The 24,114-nt window shown below is 38.5% G+C and overlaps 1 protein-coding gene across 1 annotated transcript; it reads left to right on the top strand.

The window, feature by feature from the left end:
* HTRA3 (HtrA serine peptidase 3) lies at positions 1 to 23,859 on the top strand. Its single transcript, XM_082759492.1, has 9 exons — positions 1 to 790; positions 8,597 to 8,696; positions 10,465 to 10,687; positions 11,391 to 11,585; positions 14,239 to 14,271; positions 14,924 to 15,038; positions 20,339 to 20,387; positions 21,998 to 22,093; positions 22,838 to 23,859. Exons 1-9 carry the CDS (start codon positions 367 to 369, stop codon positions 23,001 to 23,003), a joined length of 1,401 nt encoding a protein of 466 aa, XP_082615618.1. The 5' UTR covers positions 1 to 366; the 3' UTR covers positions 23,004 to 23,859.
* The last annotated feature ends 255 nt before the right edge of the window (positions 23,860 to 24,114 follow it).

Raw genomic sequence — 24,114 nt, forward strand, 5'->3', positions numbered from 1 at the left:
CGGGGCACGTCCCCCATAAAACCCCCCTTGCTCCTCTCGGTCCTGCTTGTCCTCACTGCTTCCCCCGGCCACCTTGCGCGGCGGCTTGGCCATGGCTGGGCGCCTCAGCGCTGCCAGCTAGTGCCGGGGAGCAGCTGGGCGCCGCGCCTCATAAGGACGGAGCTGGTCTTCATCCCGCAGCCTCCTCCTCCTCTCCGCTTTTCGCTCCTCCTCGGGGGAATCAGGACTTTCCCACCCGTGTGTGCACCAAGCCCGACTTTCCCTTCCCTCACTGCACCGCGACTGCACTTTTTCCCTCTCTCCTCCTCCTCCTTTTTCCTTCCCCTCGGGTCGGGCAGAGCTCGCACCCCTTCTCCGCCGCCGAGGATGCGGGTGTCTCTGCTCAGCCCCTTGCTCCTGCTCTCCCTCGGCTGCAGCCGAGGCTCCGCCGAGCTCCCGGCGTCCCGAGCCAAGTGCCCGACCCGCTGCGATGTCTCCAAGTGCCCGAGCCCCAGCTGCCCCAGCGGCTACGTCCCCGACCGCTGCAACTGCTGCCTCATCTGCGCCGCGGGCGAGGGAGACTCGTGTGGCCGCAAAGAGGATCCCCCCTGCGGGGACAGCCTGGACTGCCGCTACCCCATGGGCAAGCGCTTCGCCAAGGGGGTCTGCCAGTGCAAGCTCAGCGCCCAGGTGTGTGGCAGCGACGGCCGCACCTACGACAACGTCTGCCAGCTGAAGGCGGTGAGCCGCAAGGCACTGCAGCACGGTCTGCCCGCTGTCGCCCAGGTTCAGAAGGGAGCCTGTGAATCGGGTAGGAGCATGGCGGGGTCTGCCTGGGGTGGGTGGTGTGGGGAGTGCTGCTTGACAGGCCATAGTGAGGGGCTGGGGGCTGCAGGAGGGCTTCGAGGCTTCCCAGGGGCAAGGCGGCTCGTCCTGCTGTCAGCATTCACTGTGGTGTGGTGTAGGGGTTTTTGGGTGCTCAGGTCCTCTCGGAAGGGATCAAATCACCTTCCTGTATCCTCTGGGTGGGCTTAGAGCATTAGGAAGGTTGCCCCGTGGCAGCATGGCCACAGGCACCTCAATGCTGTGCATGCTGCTGAGCATGAGACAAGCACGGTTTGTCGTGTGGCAGTGACCACAGGCATTAGGCAATCAGGTCAGTCACCCCTTTTCAAGGCACACTGTCCATGCTACAATCTTGCTCTGATATTGCCAGCATCATGTTTACTTCATAGGCTTGGTGCTCATTATTGATGCTTCTCAATGGCATTGCCTTTGTGAGCTGTGCTGAAAAACCATGGTGCCATGTCCTGCACAGAGTGCAGAGCTGGAAATGACTCTGCTCTGGGATTGTCCCTGGGAATGTTATCAGAGGTTGCTTTGATTCACCTGACAGGTATCCTGGCAAGAAAGTGCCTGCTAAAGTAGTGTATCTCAGACAGTGCAAAAAAAAAGCACCAGGTAGTACATAAAACATCTAAACATAGTCTTTTATTTTCTTCTCACAAGATGTTTTACAGCTGGAGTCTTACGGAGTTTAAAGGGGAAAGGATGCCTGTAAACCTTCCTTGTGGTTTAAAATGATGACACTCACGATATCAAGCAGTCTTCTGTTTTGCAATAACATACCAAGGCCTTTGCTTGACCTAGGATATTGTAATAATCAGCAGTAACTTCAGGCTATAACATCAGAAAGCTTAGTAATCACCTATGTTGGAGTTCTGTTTTGTTTCTTGTTACTAAAATTGGTCACTTTATATAAGGGTTAACATTGCTGGTTTCTTTTTCCATACTTCCTTGTATGTTATTTTTAAGGGTGTGCTTCTACTAGCTTTCTAATACCGTTCCTAGAAAGAAAACTCATATGCATAGTGGGGTTTTAAGTCATGTATTAGGGCATCCATGTCAGGTGAACCACCAACCGTTAGCAAACATAGATAGCAAACTTTGTAAAAGCTATTGGGAGGAGTTAGAGGGAAAAGGCCAACCGTTGTTGGCCTTTTAAAACCTTTCTGTGAATAGGAGGGCTTTCATATATCCCACTTTTCTGAGAAAGCAAAGGGACGCAGAAAGAGGGAGGGGGTAAAATGATATTCCTGAAGTTACTTCTTGGCTTGTCAGAGCCAAAAACTGCTCCACTGCTAGTTGGAGCTGTGATAATCAGTCTCTCCAGTGTTTAGCAATCAGAAACTTCTGTTTGTCTGTTCATTTTCTCACAAGCATCCGTTAGCTTTAGTACTCCTAATATTTGGTTGGAACTGATCCACTCAAAATAACAAGAATGTTTAACCAGAATGGGTGAGCTAGCCTGCAACTTAGGCTTACAGAGTGCTTGGGGCTTGGTACACATGACATTTTCTTTAAGGAATCCTCCTGAGTCTACTGTTTAATAGGCTTAGGAATTCAGAGCAGTAAGGTAGAGGTATGATTTATTTTTTTTTTCCAAGCAACTATTTTAATGTTCACTTTATTTTGGCTTTATTTTTTGTCCCAGTAAACCACAGCTTAGATGAAGCATCTGGTTCTCTGTGAAGTTTTAATTTTTTTATTCAATTCTACAGCTGCACAAACTGAAGCTCAAAGAAACCAAGTGTCTTGCCCAAGGTCAAACTGAGTTGGTGGTTGAGCCAGGAATAGAACTCAATTATGTTTTGTGTTGTTTTTTTTTTTTTTTTTTTCTTTCTTTTTTTTTTTTTTTTTTTAACAATAACATGCAATGGCTGTAATGAGAGGCTTTAGAAGAAAATCGACAGTTTAAAACTGCTGTTGAGTTTCTCTATTTTCCCTGTTCATGAAAGCAATCTGGCCTCAGATGACTCAGAGGTTGGAGACCTAAACTAGTTACAAAGTAAATCCAATTTTACTTAACCATACATACATTAAAACAATCTTAGATAATGGTAGCCTTACATAGCATGAATTAGGTTGTTTTCAGAACATGCAATGACTTGGAGAGCAGCTCTTGAAACTTCTGTTTCTGCCCATTTGTAGTTTCTTACCTTGATGCTAAGTTAGATGCTCGTTGTGATAAACCAAGGTAGGCTAAAAAAATTTAGCCGTAGTTTCATGGTGACAGAAATCTGGTGAATGAATGCATTAAAAAAGGAGTAGTAGGTGCAGAAAGGGAGAAAGGTGTCTAGAATGACAAAGCAAGTGATATTTCCAAAGCTTACAAACCTTAAATTTTGGTTTTTCCTTATTAAGGACCTGTATTAGCTTGAAGAACACCATGCTACATTGAGAGTTTTAGATGCAGGGAACTGCAAGGTGGTGGGTACTGCATGGAGATGCAGGAACTCTGTTATGGGTTTTCTTCAGTCTGCCTGTGTGCTGAAATGGTTATTCATGCAATCAGCCTTATGCATCTGAGCAAACCCATGAACTTACTGAAGACACCAATGGAAATTGTATGCAGAACTTATGGACATATTTGAACTATATACTACATATAATTGTGTGTTTGTTTTTTCCTTGTTCAACACAAGGTACCTTATGATATGGTAGCCTTCTGAAACAGCTAGCTTTTACCTGCCTTTTGTCACGTTCTGTCACAAAGACAAAGCAGTATATGCTAGTGTGTAAGTAATGGCATAAACATTGATGGAAGACAACCTCTGTAGTCAAAGACCCATTCTTACAGAGCTCTGTTTACCACTGTAGCAAATGGAAGTTTTAATGTCACACTCCTCACGCAAAGTATTCATTAGGTCACCTGTGATTTATTGCCAAATTATGTCAGATTTTTTTTTCTTGCACAGAGGGTTGTTTATCAGCTCTCAATACGACATGCTCGGTACAGTTAATAATTCTCTGCAATGTTATTTTGCTAATGGTTTCTTGGAAGGCAGGTCATATGTCAAACAATTTGGGTTTTCTCTTCTAGGATGCAGAAGCAAAGGGGAAAAAAAAAAGGAATTTTTAAAAAAAAGGTGTTGTTTCATCAGTGCAACAAGAAAAAAAATAGAAAACCTTTGAGGAAATAAATTCAATAAATTCCAGGAAACAAGACCCATTGGCCTTAATACTGATCTTTTGCAGGGTTCTGCCTGAGAAAGTCTGCCCTCTGCATTGTGAATTGAAGTCATAACTGAAGTCACTGTCAGAAAGCAGTCATGATATAAAACATTACCCATGTCAGTCAAATCTTTGCAAGCGAGGAGTCTAGATGTTTCACTCGTGAAAAGAAACACTTGAAAATACAGTTAAAGTTTGAGCAGGTCATTGCACACAGTTCTGCCTAGGGCATTTGGATTGTGTAAGAGTGTAACCTTGAAGATGCAGAGGAATAACTGAGGACATCATTACTTGCATTTCTGAAAAACTGGCCCAGTAAGAGATACTGAGGTCTCCTAATGGTATTATTGTCATCAGAACTTTACACCTGCCTCCAGCTGTATTTAGGGAAATGCATTGCGGGGTATTAGCTGGAAATAAACTCTAGTCACATTCCTTTACTGATTGTTTTCTTTATGTCTGAGTTTGGGTTTAGTTCCTGCAGGTGAGGATGAACATAGTACAATGTTTGGTATATATTCAGAGTGTAGCACTTCACTGTTTTCATAAAAGATATTTGTCAGGAAAGAGATGTTCTCGTGTCTCATCATGAGAGTCACTTGGGAAGAAGGAATAACAAGCCTCTGAAGTCAGTGATGAGGTGGTTAGGTGTCTGTGCTGGAAGGCATGTGCCAATCTTTGTCTGGCTGTTGTGACTGCTGTACTGCACAGGAAAGCCACTTTGGTGTTGGTTCACCAAATTGTTTTCATCTGTGCACAGTAGACATCCACTGTATAAGCAAGCTGCCTGAACCATAAAGTGGCATTAAACCCACCAAGGCTTTATGGTCAGTGCACAGCTATGCAACTTGATCTTAATGCTGAATTCATCAGAAAAGCTGCCCATGAACCTATGTTTCCAGCAGATGTTTCTGTTTTTTAAGCAGAGACATTATAATCTTTTATTTGTCTTTCATTTCTTGCCATGAAAGCGTAGTAGGGACAGTGTTTATCCCTGGTGATCAGATCTGCCAGGTTGCAGTCCTCCCTTAGACATAATAATTTTGCTGAACATACAGATCCTTTCTGACGCTGGTTTTGGAAGGGTAATGGCAGAACAGCCTCAAAAGAATGGGTTTCCCAGGCTCACTAATTCCTAATGAATATAAATTTGTGGATTTTGATAAAATGTATCATCTTTAAGAAGGCGTTGAATACAATTTGGTTTGATTCCACAGGGAATAAGTTGGCAGATATTCAGAAATTTTCAGTCTTCTTCAACTGTAAACAGTTCAAGTTTTATTGTCTTCAGTGGGATAATGACAATTTATTTCTACTAACTATTTTTTTTTCAGTTCTTTTCATACTAGCTAACTCCACAAATTTGTTGGAGTTGTTCCTGATTTACAGCAGTGCTAATGTGGTTGGAGGGGGTCTATTGCCTCTGCAAGAAAATAGATATAAAGCTATTAAATGAACTCATAGGCTGTAAATAATGCTACTATCCAAATCTTCAGCTGATAATAATGGGCTCTTACCTGATTGTCACTTAGCTTTAGCCAATTGGATGTAAATCCATAGTAGTTGGAGCCCATAGAGCTGGAAACGCAAGATCAAATTTAACAGACTAGACTGAACATCTTTAACTTCAGTTCATACACTTATACCCAAGTCTGGAATTTGAATTCTCCATGGGAGGTGCCTGAAAGCTTTTCAAGATTTAATGACTTGATTTAAATGGTAGGATGATACTTCAGATCTGCTGAATCTGGTTGATTTGTGGGTATGGATTGGAAAAAAAAATCTAGCTATTTTGATTAAGAAAGATGCAGAGAGCTAAAGACTTTGATAATATAAGTTTGTTTTTGTTTCAGGTACAACCTGCTCACAACACTTTTCATGTCTTGGCTGTTCTGCAGAGAGTTACTTGCATCATATTACGCCTTCTTGCCAAGATAAATTAGCTTTGACTGATGTGAGATGATCTTGAACATGCAGCAATAACATGGAGAAGAATGGATGCTATTAAGAGACCTTTAAAAAAATATGCAGCAAATCTCATTAGGTCAATAGGTCAAAAGCCCTGAAGCTGCTGTAAACGTGGAGCTTTTACATTCTCAGTCCAGCAGAGGTCTGAGAGCTGCATGAAACTGAGAGACAGCAAGAATGTCTGGCGGGGGAGAGGAAGGAATAAGATGTGATTAGTTTTATGTTTTAGTAAAAACAGTAGCTAGTCCTTACCACCTAATGCAAATTAAAGGATAGATTGAAGGTCTGACATAAAACCCTGATTCTATTACTCCAGCTGTGACACTTCTTTGAGGATGACTTTATACAGCTTAGACAATGCTGTATATTCATTCCCCCTTCTGTTTCTCAGGCTGCAATACCTGCCTTTTAAAGCAGATTGAAAAGTTCTGATGAAAATCAGTGGCTTAACAACTGTGCAGCACACTGTTATTGATTAGCAATAACCAACATTTTAGTTCCCTTAAATCAGTCTATACATCTGAGACCAAGTATTAGTTGCCAGTTACTTCTTCCTGGTCCACAGTTTGAGCTTCCTTGGATGCCATCTAATGTGGCTAAAGCTTCTTGTCACTCCCAGCTTGCAGAAAATGATTCAAGAAAAGTCAGTTTCTATGCAGGCATCTCAAGATTGGCAGTATTTAGCCCCCACCAGAAACTAATAAGAACAGCTCATCTCTCATCAGGCCAGGAGATCTTCAGCTAGACTTCGAAGAAAAAGTTTGCATGTCTGCTATTCTTGATCCTTCTTTGTTTGAAATTTCCCCTTCCTCCAAGGAAGGCAGGTTTGGATTCACCTTCACATCTGAGTGTTCATGGTTTCTGACCCCAGCACCAAGCTTCTGGACTTTGCTCAGACTGAGAAATGCTTTCAGTATACTGTGGAAAGACGAGATTTGCTTCAGTTTTACTCTCTTCTCTTTTACTGCATGTTATTTTCTTCCACTCTTTCAATATTTACATTAATCCACTGTTTTGTTCAGATTTTATCTTTCTGCTTACCCCAAATGGTACCTGGAAAGCCACTGCCACCCATGATGATTGCGTGGTGGTGGGTCAGGAGTGGTGTGAAGATGAGTTCTTTGGCAGGCTTCCTCCTCTGCTTTTGGCAGAGTGCAGCACTGTGACAATTTGGCACGAGTGGAACAGTTCAGCACTCAATAGATACAAAGCATTGTAGTTGCCCTGACTCACATAGTACATCACTTCACTGATGTACACCGACTGAAAAAAGCTTTTCACAATGCTTTACCCCACACTTTTCTGATAGCTCATCAGCTGAGGGTCTAGCCAACTGATTTTCATAGATGTGTAGCCATTTCTATTATAATAAATGTGATGATAATATTATATCTTGTCAGTGTACACTGCTGTGTGTGCAACCATTTAAAGTCATGTTAGTAGACTTCAAAGGATATACTGCGTAATCTGGCAAGCTGCTTGTGAGCTGAAGGTAAGATCAATCTTCAGTGCCCCAGAAAGCAAAATAAATAAGTGTATTGTGCTTACATGTGTCTGCCTCTGTGATTCCTGTTTGCAGTGTTTCTTTTAAACCAAATACTGAAAGAAGTATATTCAATTGGATGGAAGGATTTTTCAGAGTGCGTGAGAATGTACATAGAAATAATAGCCTGAATCTGCTCTTGCCAAGTTGTTCTGTCTGTTTATACCGTACCATATAAATTTAGCTTGTAAATGTAAGCATGGTTTCTTTACCCTCAAAAGTAAATCCCATGTCCAGTAACAGGAAAAAGAACGCATGGACTTCTATGGAGAAATGCCTAATTTTGTTGATCTGGTTTCTTTAATGCTTTCTTCCTTCATACTGGTGGTGTGTCAGTTCCAAAGTTCCCTTCTTTGCTACAAGTCTCTACATATTGTGGTAATGAAAAGAGTCTCACTTTATGACTTTGTAGGTCCTTTAACAGTTTATTGTGAAAGAATTCTGAAAGACTATGTGAACTATGACAGCTAGTTAATTAATCTTAGGAATTAATTCAAAGAACAGGGTAGATCAGTGAGATGTCTTTTTTTTTGTAAATAGGTTAAACTCCATGGTGCTGTAATCTCATGACTCATAAACAACTTGAATACAAAGGTTTCATGGTCAGTAATACATATGTAGATATGGATTGGTGCAAGTGACCTTTAAATTAAGAACTATGCAGCATACCAAAATGTGCGAGATCTGTTTATCAAACTTCTCTCCTTCTTTTCTGTGTATCTTTCCTTTTTGGGTGATTCCCCAGGACCCCTTTCCTTTTAAAGACTTGGGTAAAGGGCATCTGAAGAAAGAAGTGTATACTTTAGAAAGACAGAATCTTTATCTGTAGCCATTACTATGTTATGTCATCTAGAAATAAGCAAATCTAGTACTCCTGAAGACCAGGTGTTGACTTGGAGTACAAGACCTACTACTGTGAGGTCATTCTTCAGTATGAGCTGAACATAGAGAAAATCATGGTGGCACAAAAGCATTGCTTCTGATGATTTGATGTCATTTAGAAATTAGAATGTAGAGCCTCTCCTTCATCTCACCTACTTAGTAAAAAGGGTATTGTCTTATTAACATATCCAATTCTTTCTGCTAGTATAGGTCACCTACAGTCCAGCAGCCCAAGATATAAATTCAACTTCATAGCAGATGTGGTGGAAAAGATTGCACCTGCAGTTGTGCACATTGAACTTTTCCTCAGGTACTTCTTCTAATTCTTTGATATGTAATTGCATTGTTTAATGAAGGTCTAAAGATTTTCCTTTTCCTCTGTTTGCAACCAAGTTGAATTGTGTGCTAACTTGTGAGTTCTTGATATTCCCAAAAGAATCTGAAACATTACAGAAGACCCATTTATTCAGAGAAGGTTGATACAAAGGTTGTGAAATTGAGGTATCACATGAATAATACAATTCCCATTATGTGTTTTGCTCCTGTTTAGTAGATCTACTATATTGGTTTTAGAGTCTTTTAAGTACTTTACATAAAAAATAAGTCTATTTCATCTTTGGATGTCTCTTCAGCCTTAACTAAGATGTGCTGTTTATTAAATTATGTTTAATATCTCCAGAATTTAAAAAAAAAAAAAAAGTCCAGAAATAAGCTGAAAAAACATAGCACCTTGGTGTTTATTCCACTTTCAGTGAGACATAATGTCAGCTGGTTTTATTTGTCAGGGAGAACAGTAAGAGCCCTGTTGACCATCTCTATATAACCTATCTAAACACATAAATGATTTCTGTTGGGGAAAAATGATCTAAATTTGCTGACCAAGACATACCGATATTCAGTGTTACTGAAGCTGAGGAGCCAGGTTTGATGTTGAGTGTTCAAGCCAACCAGCTGTCAGAACAAGTTACTGCAAATATTACAGATGTTCCATTACCTGAATATCTCTCTACCCAGGAGATATTTTTACAGGCTTTTTTATTATGCAAAATCAAGATAATCAGATTTTCTGAGACCTTGCTTTATGCACATAGTCTTACTGGTCTAATGAGAGAACATTAAAATTGAATGTGTTTGAGATCTTTGCATTCTATATGTAGTCAAGATTGTTTGTTCTTTCCCTATAAGTAAATGTTTGTCCAGCAGCCTGCTGGGTGCTAATTGTAGCACTGCCTTCTGCCTGGGATTGATTCCAATTCTTTACTGCTGAATAGCCCAGAATTTTCAAACAATTTCCTAATACGGACCACATCTTGGAAGAAGGAAGAATTTGTGGACCTTTTCTCATCTTCTGCCATATTTTCCGTTCCCCTAACAAATTTAAGGTCATAACGTCAATTGTTCACAGAGAAAAGTCACAGTACTCTAAACAGTTTATAAAGTCTTAACTGTCTATATTGCAACAAATGTCATTCTCCACCAAATCTTACCCACTGTTAGTGTTTTTCATTTCTTTTGTCTTTTGTGTTCCTAGTCCTTTCAGTCTCCAGACATATTTTTTTCCTGTCTTTCTACACTTGTGCTTCATGATTCCCTGAGAAGTCATCTCTTCCTTTGCTCCTCTGTCCAGCTGCAAGGTTCTTCTTTGTCCCTGGTCAGCTTTTTCCCATTAGAGGATCAGTCCATTTGTTAGCCTTACTATTTTCTGTCATCATTTTCTTCCCATATGGAAGCAGCAATTAGTGGGTCAGACGGGCTCCTTCTCCTTCCATTTTTGTCACCTAGCCTCTCTGCAAGGAAACCTATAGGATTAGAAACCAAAGGAAAAGGACCATGCCAGCTATCCAAAAAGCTCAGTTTCTATCTCCCTGGCTGACTACAATCAGTCTGCAAGAGATGCTTTCTCCATCAATGTATTTTTTGTTTGTTTGTTTTGTGGGGTTGTTGTTTGTTTTGGTAAGGGTTATAACATCCGTGATCAAATGCTTTGTTATTGGCTGAAAGATGGTAAATGATTTCTGACATAATCATCTCTACATTATGTTTCCCTTATGAATCACAATTACTTGCTTCTTGCACAGGCACCCCCTCTTTGGTCGAAATGTCCCACTTTCCAGTGGATCAGGGTTTATTATGTCTGATTCTGGTTTAATTGTGACTAATGCCCACGTGGTGTCAAGTACCAACGCTATATCAGGGAGACAACAGTTGAAAGTGCAGCTACAGAATGGAGACACCTATGAAGCAACTATCAGAGACATTGACAAAAAATCTGACATTGCAACAATAAAGATTCACCCTAAGGTGAGTAGCATAAAGACCTTGATGAATTAATTTGGTAACTTTATCTCAATTTCATTTAGTGCAGACATATTGACTGGCGTATATGCTTAGGGATTCCTTGGGAATATATCTGGAGACAACAATGTACTAAACAAACATTTTCTATTGGCCTGAAAAAAAATTCCCACCTTAGAATTAAATTACCTTGTCTTCTGTACTACAAACTGCTTTTTTTTTTTTTTTTTAAAAAAAAAAAAAAAAAAAAAGGTGGTGGTTGGGGGAAATATAGTTCAGCTAGTATGTGGCCAGATTCTGCTGTCCTTACCTGAAGACACAGGGCATCTTAGTTAATCATTCTAGCTTAGTGCCAGTACATGCTCTGGCAGGTAATGCAGGGGGAGTGGCAGGCTGATCTACAGCTGGTTTGTATGCTGTTTCCAGGAGGAGGAGGTAAAAATCTGCTGGAAAATGGGGAAATCTGGTTCAGAATCTTGTTAACATTTTTCTGGAATTACTGCTGCTAGCAGTTAGTTTCTGAAGACAGTTTAAGGCAGTAATGCCATGCAGTATACTAATGGTATCTGAAGTAAGTTTTGGGCATATGCTAGTGAGTTACATTAATGTAATGGAAAGTATGTGTTCCGAAGTTCATGCTAGTTTATCTTTCTAAGCAAGTTACTATCAATATAAACTAATGGCTGTTTCTTTCTGTGTTTTATTTAAGAAAAAATTGCCAGTATTGTTACTGGGTCATTCTGCTGATCTGAGACCAGGAGAATTTGTGGTGGCAATTGGAAGCCCTTTTGCCTTACAGAACACTGTGACAACAGGTATTGTCAGCACTGCTCAGCGAGATGGCAAAGAACTTGGCTTGCGGGACTCTGATATGGATTACATTCAGACAGATGCTATTATCAATGTAAGTACTAGGTACAAGAGAAACTGGGCTTCACAGTCCTGGGACTTTTAAATCCCTCCCTTTTTAACAGATAAATCCACCAAATGAACCCTGTGTTTGAAATCAGTGATAGGCACTTATTTTTATAAGACTACGCACTGTCTGTTAGCTGCACTCAGGCATTAATGTCATAAAAGGGATGTTAAATAAAATGGACCTCTCTGAGTTTATCCATGAAGATGTTAGATATGACAGACCCGTCTCACTCGGTAGATCTCGTGCAGTAAGACATGATTATATAGACCCACAGTAAATCAACACATTTCTCTCTGTGCTTGTTCAGCTGGTCTGGCCCAGCATACTGTAGAATAGAGCCAAAGTTTCTTTCATCTCCATCCATTAGAACCAGATGGAGCAGTCAAGTTGATAGCATCTGCTTGAATTTAATGTGAGAACACCAAGGTAAGAACTTAAGGAAAAGGTTTTTCTGTTGTTTTTCTTTAAGGAGAAATGGGGGGAGGGAGGGTGTCTTCCTGTTTTGTTTTCCCTTTGAGCATCACATAATTCAAATAAGAGTCTAGATGTAAAAGAAATTAAACTTTGAAATACTGTACAGAGTTAAAGCCCCCTAGTGTTGCCTGTTATATAGAAAAACACGAAAATAATACTCCTTCAGAGCTTCAGCTTGGAGAGATCCAAAGTGCTTTAGTGAAGTCCTTGGGTGTGTATATAACTTGTAGTGATTCTAAAAAGAGCACTGCACGCATATCTGAGGTTTTACAGCTTAAATCTGTTATACATTAAAAGAAAAATACTTTCAGCATTTATTTGCTGGACCTCGATACCAAATTTCACATAAACACTAAGCATTATGACTCATTTACACATGCAAAGCTCCTGACAAATATGTATCGTCACAGAGCTATTGAGAGAAATTTTATGAAAAAAACAAGGTTAACTACACTTTTGTGCTAAGATATGACATAAAAATGAACTTTTTGAAAAAGGCTTTGTTCGATTCAGAAGCTGAAGGTCCTAAGACATGTAATTAGAATTAGTTTCTTCAGTTGTAAAAAGAAGATAGGAAAACTTATGCAAAATGTTTTACTTGGAAGCACACACTGATTTGGTGGCAGAGGCAAAATTAGAACATGGGATTCTTGACTTCACGCCTGTGCACATTCCTCAAGATCAGACTGTTTCCTTGCATATAGTTAGGCATTCACTGCACTCAAAAGCTAGTGGACAAGTTTACACAAGGATAACAGTACATCAGATAATACTAGAGCAAATGGAATACTGATAGTAGAGTAGGTAAGGAAAATGACAACGTGTAAGTTGCCATCGGAGACCACAAAACATGAAGATAGTCCCTGGCATAGGGATGCTGTGTACTTAGCTAATGCACTAGTTTTCTCCTGAGAATGGGAGGAGTTTGAGTGCTGGTCTAGTCAGAGCATTCCTGTGGCTTAGCCAAGATGTTACTGTAGGAATGTGCATGCAGCTGCCTTCTGAGAAATGCTAGGACAGCAGGAGCAGGAGAAAACAGGACCGTAAGTTCCTAAATGGAGCTATGTTGCATGTGCTAAAGTTCTTTCACTGAGCAGATCCTTCAAGCAGAGGACAAGTGGATCAAAGATGGTAGGCTGAGCAAGTCTGAAAAATCAGTCTCAGTTCTTTTGAGTCAGTGAGACCAAAAAAAAGTAAGCGTGTAACCTCTGATCACTGAAAAGATACATTGTAAGAAACTGATCTCTTTGTTTAAACGTGAACTTTGAAGCTTATTTTAAAACGTTGATGTCTGTTTTACTGTTCTGAGAATCTATAAGGTTTGCTCAGTGCTATCTAAGTGTAAACAGTTTATATGGCTCACGTTGCTGTCATGCATCACTTAGCTTTTGTTTATTTTGAGTGGTAAGTTGCTGCTTTTGGCTGTTCAGTAGACCTACTTGAAAAGTCTGGCCTTGCTCAAAAATGAACTTGTTGAGCCAACATGAAGATGGACAAGGAAATTCTCCAACTCCCACTTCCTGTAGTCCTGTTGGATGTTTCCTTTGAAGGACATTAAGTATTAGGTCATTCCAGATTGTTCAGAGCTGCTATATGCTCTCCCTAGAGGGGAGTGCATCTCTGTGGCTAAATCAGTCCTTATGTAGAACCTACCTCATAGGTGATTAAACTTCCAAAGCACTGCGTTCTCTTCCAGTGGAGAATGAGAGATTGACAGTGCTACAAACCAAAGTGATGAATAAAACTACTTAAAAATGATGCATATGTTGAATGTACCTCCTTGAAATATAACTGTAACCAGCAATTACTTATTTCAAACCCTTGTTCTAACAGTGTTTAGAATAATTGAAATACCCATTTTTAATTAGCGATTTAGTGATTCTTCTTTAAATTTAAGGCAGAACTATTTTGAGTTTTAAATTGCTGCTCCTAGCTTAATTCCGGTTATTGAAAAGAAAAAATAATAATCATCATCATAAGAGGTGTGAGCAGGTAGTGTAAAACCTACTTGCAATACTGATCACAGAAGATTACATCCTTCAATGCTGCCTAAGAAATGCCTTGTTCTCTTTCAATTGCTTACAAACAAAATACTACTTGAAATGCAATCTTCGTTTCCTACGGTGGAGCACATATTTATTGTTCCCTTATGTCATTTTTACAGTATGGCAACTCTGGAGGACCTCTAGTTAATTTGGTAAGTCCAGGTGACTTGTCTTTAAGAACTAGTTTGAAATAAGTTGGAGAATATTCTTTGTAATGGTTCATAGACTATACCATCTTCCAGCCATCCAGCCTAATGGTGGGCAGATAACCTGAAGCTAATACAAGCAACACCAATTGAGCTTCAGTTCATACATCTTTGAGAAACATTCCATTGTTGGGTACAGGAAATTATACACAGCAATGAGGAAAATGAGTTCTGGTAGGAGCAGTTATTTTCTTTCATGCTCTGAAACCTGGGGGACAAGGCAAAGATGGGACTTGCTCAATCTACACAACTGCTTTTAAAATAGATTACTTAAAACCAACCCTGATTTTGTAGGTCAGTGAATTCTGGCTGTAATGATAGTTGTGACTCTGCTGCCTGCTCGGCAGAGAGGAAATCTTGATGAGTGGTTGGATGTACCTTGGATGAACAAACTGTACTGTAATCTCTCTGGCCATCACAGTTAAATGTGAGAGGGATTGTGAATCAGAGCCCAGATCCTCCCTTAGAAGTAATGTTTATTTCTTGAGTGATTACAACACTCTACAATCACTTACACCAGACTTTAAAATGAAAGGCTAGGTTGTGAGCTGAATCCTGTCACTTAGGAGCACATTAATTGATTGCTGTCTCCCAACAGGATGGTGAAGTGATTGGAATTAACACCTTGAAGGTTACAGCTGGAATTTCCTTTGCTATTCCATCAGATCGCATCACTCAGTTCCTTACAGAGTCACTTGACAAACAAAATAAAGGTAAGGTCTGCAAGATACAGTGATGATGTTATCTTCCAGTTATTATCCTAACCTGAAGTTTGGGTGAAATGCAAAAAGGCACAGGTCTTGGATCCTACTGCTGAAAGAAGTAGCATTATTTTACCATATAGAACACCTTGAACTTGAAAATAGAAGACTTCTTCATAGAAGAGAGAGTGTTGCTTTATTATTAACAGCCCCAAAGAGTAGGTATTACCTGTGTAAATCTGGAAAAAGGAGCTCTGTGGTCACAAATGAGTCATGACAGTCTCAAATGATCTTGAGACCAGATGGTGACTCAGCAAGTCTTCTTCTCCTCTTTCACATTGTCCAAGCAAAAAGGAGATTAAGATGTACTGTGGACAATAAGGAGCAAACTCATAAAACAATTATCCAACAACGGTTTGTAGTGTGCACATTATCTGTGGTTGATCTTTCTTTTGTCCTGGTCATCTATGTCTGTGCTACGTAACTGAATATTGCGATAGATCCTCAGACCCATGGGGAAGAACAACTACGTGCTAGTTCACAGGAGAGGAAAAAATATCTCAGAACCAAAGAACATATACTTCTAAATATATCAGCGACTGCATTGCTCTGGGGTTTTCATATGTGCCTCATGTCTAACACTGTACTAGTAGGTGTCATAGTATGTGCTACACAGCCAAAGTTGATCTAGCAATACTTCATCCAGGCCAAACTTTCTTTTCTCTCATTTGCCAACTTATCTGTCCACACCCTACTCATCTTGCTTCACGACTGCTGGCTGTTGCTTTTCTTGAATCTTTTTGATTTTAATCTCATCCTCCTCAGTTCATCCAGTTTCTGATGCCAGAACTGCTTCCCTGCACTGCTGTCTTCTATGTTCTGTCAGACACTTTTAATTCAGAAACTTCCATTAGAGAATTCAAAGTTATGCATCTGCCTATATATTTGAGACCATCACTATTCTGACTGGGTTTCCTTCATTCAAGCTTTGCTACTTTCCCCAAATCAGGTTGCTTTCCCTTGTTGATTTGGAAAAAAATGATGAAAATAGGTACTAACTATGTACTGAAAAGTGCATTTCAAGGTAGCTGTCTTAATTTTACTTCAGTCAACAAGTCAAAAAAAAAAAGTTTCTTTACTCAGTTTACCAGCTGTTCCATTTCTGTTGCCTTCTGACAGAAGCAGCCTATACTGTTGGTGATGCTGCCCTGCAGAATCAAACTGCTTGCTCCAAGACAAGGCAGAGTGATGATGTACCCTGCAGGCTATTGAGGCTGAAAGCCTACCACCTGCCAGCAAATTCTTGGTCACTGTATGGAAGGTGAAGGCTGGATATGCCACCACTGAAACAAGCCCTCTTGTTTCCTTAGGCACCCTCAGGCACCTTTGCTTCTCCAAAGTGGTGAACCTGCTAGGCCCAGCTAGAGGACCTGGAGATGGTGCTGCCTATGGACCCCTAAAAAAAAATAGCGAAAGATTTAAGCTTAGTTGGCACGTGACACTCATTATTTTTGATCCTTCTATTTACCCTGTGATGAAAAGAAAAGGATTCACATTAACTCTTAACATCAGCAAGCTTCACTGTCTGACATATGCTCTTGGCACAGGCAATTTTTACAAATTTTTTATTTGTTACTTATTGAAGGACCTTGTACTTTCACTTCATGCATTTAGAGCCCTTGATGCACAGAGGAGGAGAACTTCTAGCAGATATTTTCATAATGTCTGAGATTTAGTTTGCATTTTTTAGGCATTTGTTAATAGTTTTAATTTTTGTTTTATAGACGTTATTTCTTGTCATAAAGAATTTATGTAAGCAGGATTTTTGGGATGTTTTTATCATGCTTTATTTTGCTCCAGTTACATTTCAGTAGTTTCAGTGGGATCCACCCTTATGGTACAATTAGGTCACAGAAATAAATTTAAGGGTATTACCATCTTGCTGTAAATATCATATTGCCTGAAGATGATAAAATTCCCAGCGGAAACATCTCTTTCTTCAGAATCTTTTCAGATTCACTTTGGCCTATAGGAGATATTCAGGGTATTATTAAATAAGTCTGATTTGAGTCTTTTAAATCTCAGTTGATCAGTTAACTGCCAGTTTCATGTAGAAGGCATAAATTCTTGAAGTCTCATCCATTATATACCTGGAAATATACAAATATATAGTCTACCTAAGTACAGGGGAGAGGGGAAGTAGAAGAGAATGGCATTTGAATTAATTATCTAAACATTCTTTGTTACCAAATATATTGTATGGTCCATACAAAATAATTTCTAATGTATTTTTACCAAAAACATACCGTGCTTTGTACAGATCATGCTTACTGCTTGAAAGGTCTGGAACTTTGCTAATTTTGAATTCAAGTCATAATGTCAACCTACTTCCATAGTTATGAATTCCTAAACAGGTGGATGAAATTAAGTGTTTCCATCTATGTCTCAATTTTAACCATGTGTTGTGTTTTTACATGTGGAAATCAGTCTATATATTTTGGCATCCACTGATTTATTATATATTTTTTATTTTTTTACTTCAGTGCCTTTTGCTAGTGTCCAACAGGAATTTCTTCCTACTGAATTAATTAAGCTCTGCAGTTTATATTGAAGATACACTACACATAATTCAGCATTATAGTTTGGAGTTATATTTCCTGATTTCTTTTTGGCTGTGGAATATCTTTTGTAAATGCTTTCAGGACTGCTCATGCAACCTGCAAGATCTAAGTGTAGAAGTGGGAATTTTGTTTGCCATTTGAATAAAGAGTGCAGGTTTTGTTCCTACAGTCACATCGTGGTGATATCCTGGACCCACTGATATTAACTGCTCATGTGACAGATGTTCATGTCCATGAAGAGTCTGAGTGACTGACTCCTTAATTTAAATTTATTGGTTATTTTTGTCAGTTTATAAACATTTCTGTCTTCAGCCTCTGTTTATCGAGCTGCTTTGTATATCTATATACAATCTATATAGATTGTATATCTATATACAATCTATGTATATTGTTATAAGCATCAATTAAAAACAGTTTAATAGTAAAATAAATACTTTCCTTACTGTGCAACAGAAAGCTCCTTAAATAACGAACTGAATCTAGATACTTGATGTCAGCTGCTTGTCACTTTCCATTAACACAAAACAGATTTAATTTTAAGCTGATGGCTGAGGCTGGTTTACTTGACTTTGTACCACTGGAATCGGTGTTCAAGCTCACCAGGTGTCCACAAAAACTAAATGTGATTTGAATCTCTCCTTCTGCCATGCTCTGCTAAAACTCAACGCTGCAGTGATTTCACAATTGTTCAAACTGACTGTTGTAATATATTAACCTTCTTTTAACCTCTGCTGGGACTTAACCCTGGTGATGTGCTTATTAAATGTATGACCTCCCTTTATTCCAGTTCTCTCAGTTATTTTTCTTCTTCTGCCTCGTGATTGCACAAATTGACAAAATGATAGGTTTTGAGTCTTTTTATTTGCAGAGGAAATATATGACGGGTAGTTCCAGGTGCTGCATACTGTTTTGCCAATGTGACTCAATCCTGACCCATCACAAGGCCCCTTGGGATGATAAGACAGTACAACTGGTTGTCTGTGCCCATTCAGTCTCTGTTGATATTTCTAAAAAAAAAAAAAAAAAAAAAAAAAAAGACAATTTTACTTGTTGTTCATGAAAACTTAGTGTAAGACTTTTGACTTGGCTTAAATTGGATGGACTTGTACAAAACAAAAGGCTTGAAGCTTTCTTTACCTTTCTTACCTAACACATTTTGGTTTACAAAATGACAGTGATTGGGAAGGGGAGGAATCTAGATTCTGCAGCTTAAATAACTTATGCCTCATAGCTTATTGTTCGTATTCTGCATTTCATAGGCAATGAGTGACAGCAAAGTGTTCAATACAGACAGTAAACTGTCCCCAGAAAATTTGTCATCTATGTGGTCTAAGGAAGTCTAAGGATGACAATTTCATCACTTAACTGTCCACATTGCAGAAAAGGGGGGGGGAATTGTTTGTCAGGTATCGGAGTTACCATGTTTATTTTTTATTTTATTTTATTTTATTTTATTTTATTTTATTTTATTTTATTTTATTTTATTTTATTTTATTTTATTTTATTTTATTTTATTTTATTTTATTTTATTTTATTTTTTTAGAGTGGACATTTAAGTATTTGTATATGCTGTGTATGCTTGTGAAGCACTGTGAGTGTGCTAGTTCATGGCTGTGCCCAAGGCTTATGAGACTTCAGTTTTGAGTAATAGGACATCTTTGCGATACTTACACTAAAGCTGATTGTGATCTCATTAGTTTCACTAATACAATAAAATACAAGAGACAGAACATTTCAAGGAAAAGCAGAGATGACGGTTACAGATATGACTGTCCAGAGTGTCGTAAATTCCATGTTTTAGTACTCAACATTTTCACTGACATTAATGGGAATATTGGACATGCTTAATATTTAGGACTAATTCTTTTACTTGGGACTATTTTTCTTGGAAAGAATAAGAGTTAGAGGAGGCTCTACATCTCCTCTTCAATCTTTTTCCTCACATGAGAATATAGAGAAGCTCAAAGAAATTGTGGAGTAGTTATGCTGGAACAAGTAAGGGGAAATACTGTTTCATACCGGAGATAACTAACTACTGAAGCACTCACTTCAGGAAGTCATCAGACTGCATTTGTTCACAAAACAGCTGTGCAATATCATGACTGCTAAAAGGCAAATACAGAAATTTGGTGCTGTTCCTGAAGGAGTGAATTTGTACCATTTAAAATTCTGTAGAGTCCTGGGTAAGGTCTATGGTGTCATTTTGTTATTTTTTTTTAACTTACTTTTCATTCTTTGGAGTAGAACTCGTGAACCTTTCAGTTGTGTCTTTATAAGGCTGTCTTTTCTCTGAAAGGTGGAAATTTTCCTTTCTTTAAATCCCATTTCTACAATTTTAATGAGGATACTATATGATTAAATTGTTTTGACCAGTTTCAGATGAAATGGTAGTTGGTTATGAAATCTATTCACTGAAGTAGTATGATACTAAATCACTGAATTTTTCCTAAATTTCCTGAAGGAAAACTCTTAGAAAGCATAAATGAGTTTCTCTCATACTTACTGGCAGAGAGCAGGATTGTCATTCCATATACCAAGGTTAAGCGAAAGATGACCTCAGCGTAGATGTGTATGACTCGTTTTTAGATTTATGATACTTCCTGTTTTAATTGACAAGTACTTTAGGGGAAAAAATAGTTATTTTTTGCAGTATTTGTCTGAATTTTTCAATATTTTTAATGTTATTTTCAGATAGCAAGAAGCGTTTCATTGGCATCCGAATGCTGACAATAACACCTGCGTAAGTATCTTGGAAAGGTAGTCTGTATGACTGTGCATAGCATGTGTGGCAATATACGTCCAGTTGTGTTTCAGAACTTCACCATTCAGCTTTTGCCATAAGTCTCCAGAGAATCGAGAAGTGTGTGGATCACACAGTTAGCTTCTTGGAAGTCTGTTAATAATTTAATTGTATTGGTGAAATGTGTGTTCTCAGACTTGAAAAAGCTGTCCTCTAAATACTGATAATGGTAAATGACTTATTGGAAGCTGAGGGAAATTAGGGAGGGCTTGAATACTTCCTTTCCTTCTTGACAAGGTTGTCTGGAGTGACACCAGGTTATTTAAACAAGCTGCTGCATTCAGGTGACTCTGAGTGCCAGTAGCAGATTAGCTGCCTGAGGGTTTGTTGATGTATTTTTCAGTGCCAGTAGAGGCTATATGATATGAGATTTTATGTCTAACCACTAACTGGGAAGAAAGTAGTTGCTAAAATTCAAAACTATGCTTACATGTTAACAAAAGCAGGATATGGACACCTTCCTCCATTTTTTTTTTTTTTTTTTTTTTTTTACTTTTTTCTTTCTCGTACTGCTTTGTGTCTTGCTGTTATTCGGACATGTCCTGGGATTACAAATGAGGGTTCTTACACTTTTGTTCTTTCTCAGCAGTAGGCACGTTTCCAAAATGGCAGTAGACTAAAAAATTAAACAAGACAATTTCCAGCTGGGGTTGTAGTAAAGCCATCTTTATTTATTGAGTTACACTCTTGCAATCCTCCCCAAAGAGTCAGATCCTCAGCTGGAACAAATCAGTGGAATGGCATTAACATCACTGGACTGCCACCAATAAAGAGGAACTCAGAATGTTTCTCTGTGTAGCTATGACATGAACACAATGTGAGATTTTACTGGCTTTGAGTTGTCTAATGAACCAGTGTAAGATGTCTCCAGGCCTATTTTCAGGAAAAGGCTATTTCACTCCATGTGTTTGCTTTAGTCATGTAATTATGTTAGCTTCCTTAATAAAAAATAAAACAAAGTGAAGCTCTGTGCAGCCATTTGAGCTTTCTTTCAATCTGAGGGTTTTCATGACTGACAGCAGAGAAATCCATCATTAATTAAAAATTCTCTGTTTCTGGAAGTGGGTTTTAACCTACACAGTACACAAAGCTGAAATAATGTCATCATCTCAAAAATTAGAGAATGTTTTTAATGCCTCTATTTTGCAGCTGGTTCCTGTCTTCTTTCTTTAAAAAGACGAGCACAACCCATTTTATATGTGAGAAAATTTGAGGAAGATGAAGTTTCCCTGGAAAACTCACAGTTCTAATCTCCTACATGACGACTGAAGTTGTCAAAAGCTATGTTGTTCTATGGATTTAGACTATCTTTTAAAATGTAAAAACGCAAAAACATTAGCAAATTTCTGCATCGTTGCCCGTGTTAGCTCTTTAGGGCAGAAATGTCTTTTGCCTCTGTAGTGCGTAGGACACAGTGCTACTATTTCTGTGCTGCATTCAGTTTTAGTCACAAACATTTGAGAATAAATAAATTTGAGGTTATATATGAATTTTTGAGTGCTGCTGCTTTTGTAGTGGATTCAAATGCTATATAATTGTGTTCTTTTTAGCTTGGTGGAAGAATTGAAACACAATAATGCTGATTTTCCTGATGTCAGAAGTGGAATTTACGTACACGAGGTTGTTCCAAACTCACCTTCTCATAGGTATGTAGAGCACATTATTCTCTTCACCATAAACAAATTTCCAAATAGATATTAGTAGGTAGTATTCCTATTCATATTCAAGTACATCATTATATCAGTCTTGATTTCTGTTTAAACAATTTAAAATAGTGCCTGTGGGTTTAAAAAGAAAAAAAAATGTGCTAAGATTCTACTGCAATGAAATATTTTGATATCAGAACTATTCTAAATGACACCAGGCAGTATTGAATAGTGTGCAAATTTAAATAACACCCTTCATTTAATGAACCAAAGTTGTGTTTGGAAAGTATGTTGAATATTTATAAATAGAAACTTGGACTTAGTTTAAACAGGAAACAGGATAGCACTCACATAAGATACTGTCTGAGCTATTGTCTGAGACAATGCTTTATCTTAGAGGAAAAGACTATTTTACAGAAAAGCTGGAAAATAAATAGCATTTCTATAAATTATTTCAGGAATGATTAAAAAGCTGTTAACTGTAGTTTTGATGAAGACAAAGAAAACTAGACTACTTTAGCTGTTTTCTGTTTTAGAAGAAAATCCTCAATGAAATATTGTAAGATAAACTGCATTTAGCAGTACTACAGTTTATTCTGTTCCAGTCAGAAGGGTGAAATTCCCTTTCAGTGGAAACTAAAACACACAAAAATTCATTACATCAGCCATAGAGGTGGTGAGTTTTGGTACTTCTCTACACAGAAGGCAAGGCATACTTATTGTCTGTTTCTTCTGTCTTTGCAGAGGAGGGATCCAAGATGGAGATATTATTGTTAAAGTCAATGGGCGTCCTTTGATGACTTCCAGTGACCTGCAAGAGGCTGTGATGAATGAATCACCTCTACTACTTGAAGTCCGAAGAGGAAATGATGACTTGTTATTTAACATTGAGCCTGAAATTGTCATGTAAATAGAATTGAGGAAGCTCCCACCATAATTAAACTCACTTATTCTGGAACACTAGATACCTCCTTTACAGCTACAGTAATTGTACTTCCTGTTGACTAATGACAAGGTGGACTAACTTAATTGCCTGAACCATTTCTGTACATAGTAGCTAGAATAAATTCAATTATGCCACATATTGCAGGTTTGACTTTCAAAGCAATTTAAGACACAGGTTCTGGGGTTGGGGAGGAGGAAAGTAAGTTTTGGGTAGCCAGTGGAAACGGGGCCTACTTCCAGTTTGAGGAGATTTCAGAGTAGGTTTAATTCTTTGTTCTGAAAGATGAAAATACAACTGGAAGCTAGAAAACACACCAAAGGGGTAAATTATTCTTAAATTACAGTCATAGCTGCAGCAGAACCAAGCTATTGCAACTGAGCTTTTTTTATATATAACTTTTTCAATGTGAAACTACTATTGGCAAAGCTTGTATTTGTTCTTAGTGCTTGTATGCTACATGTCAATGCAGGTAGATTAAATCTGTAAATATCGAAAGGAACAAAAATGGTATCAGGCTATAGAGTGTTACACCTAGGTCATGCGATTTTGGAATATAGTAAATGATTCTTATAGAATTAATGCCTTATATAAATCAAAACAATGTGCTGAACAAAGTTAAGTTTGAGAAAGTGCACAGTTTTTTAAAAAAAAATGATACAAATTAGTTTTGCATTTTACTGGTAAGCTTTGCTGTAAAATTGTTATACTACTTTTGGCTTGTACTGTGTAAGTTTCTACTGTAAGGAGATTAAAGTTTACACAAATAAAGTGTTGGTGTAAACCTCTTTTTAAACAAGTGTTTTCTACCTTCCCTATTCTATCAGACTGGAATAGACTCTCTCAAGCCAAAATTTTCTTGCGGAAAATTGGGCCCTGATGTTCTGAAACCCCTTTGCAATCCTATGGTATAATTATTCAGCCCGTATTTAGGCTATGTTTAGAAATGCTTTGTACACAAGTCATTTATTTACACTATTTTTTTCCCATATTTATGAATCATGCTTTGATGTAATTTAGAGACTATCTAGCTGGGTTCCTGTTATGCTCTATTCTGCAAATACGTGACAAGAAGCAG

This window comes from Aythya marila (assembly GCF_965140915.1).
Source record: "Aythya marila genome assembly, chromosome: 4".
Taxonomy (NCBI): domain Eukaryota; kingdom Metazoa; phylum Chordata; class Aves; order Anseriformes; family Anatidae; genus Aythya; species Aythya marila.

Excerpts from the sequence above, each read along its gene's own strand:
- HTRA3 (XM_082759492.1), top strand. The coding sequence starts at position 367 with ATGCGGGTGTCTCTGCTCAGCCCCTTGCTCCTGCTCTCCCTCGGCTGC. Across the intron at positions 791-8,596 it reads GAAGGGAGCCTGTGAATCGG|GTCACCTACAGTCCAGCAGC; the intron begins GTAGGAGCATGG and ends CTGCTAGTATAG. Across the intron at positions 10,688-11,390 it reads CAATAAAGATTCACCCTAAG|AAAAAATTGCCAGTATTGTT; the intron begins GTGAGTAGCATA and ends GTTTTATTTAAG.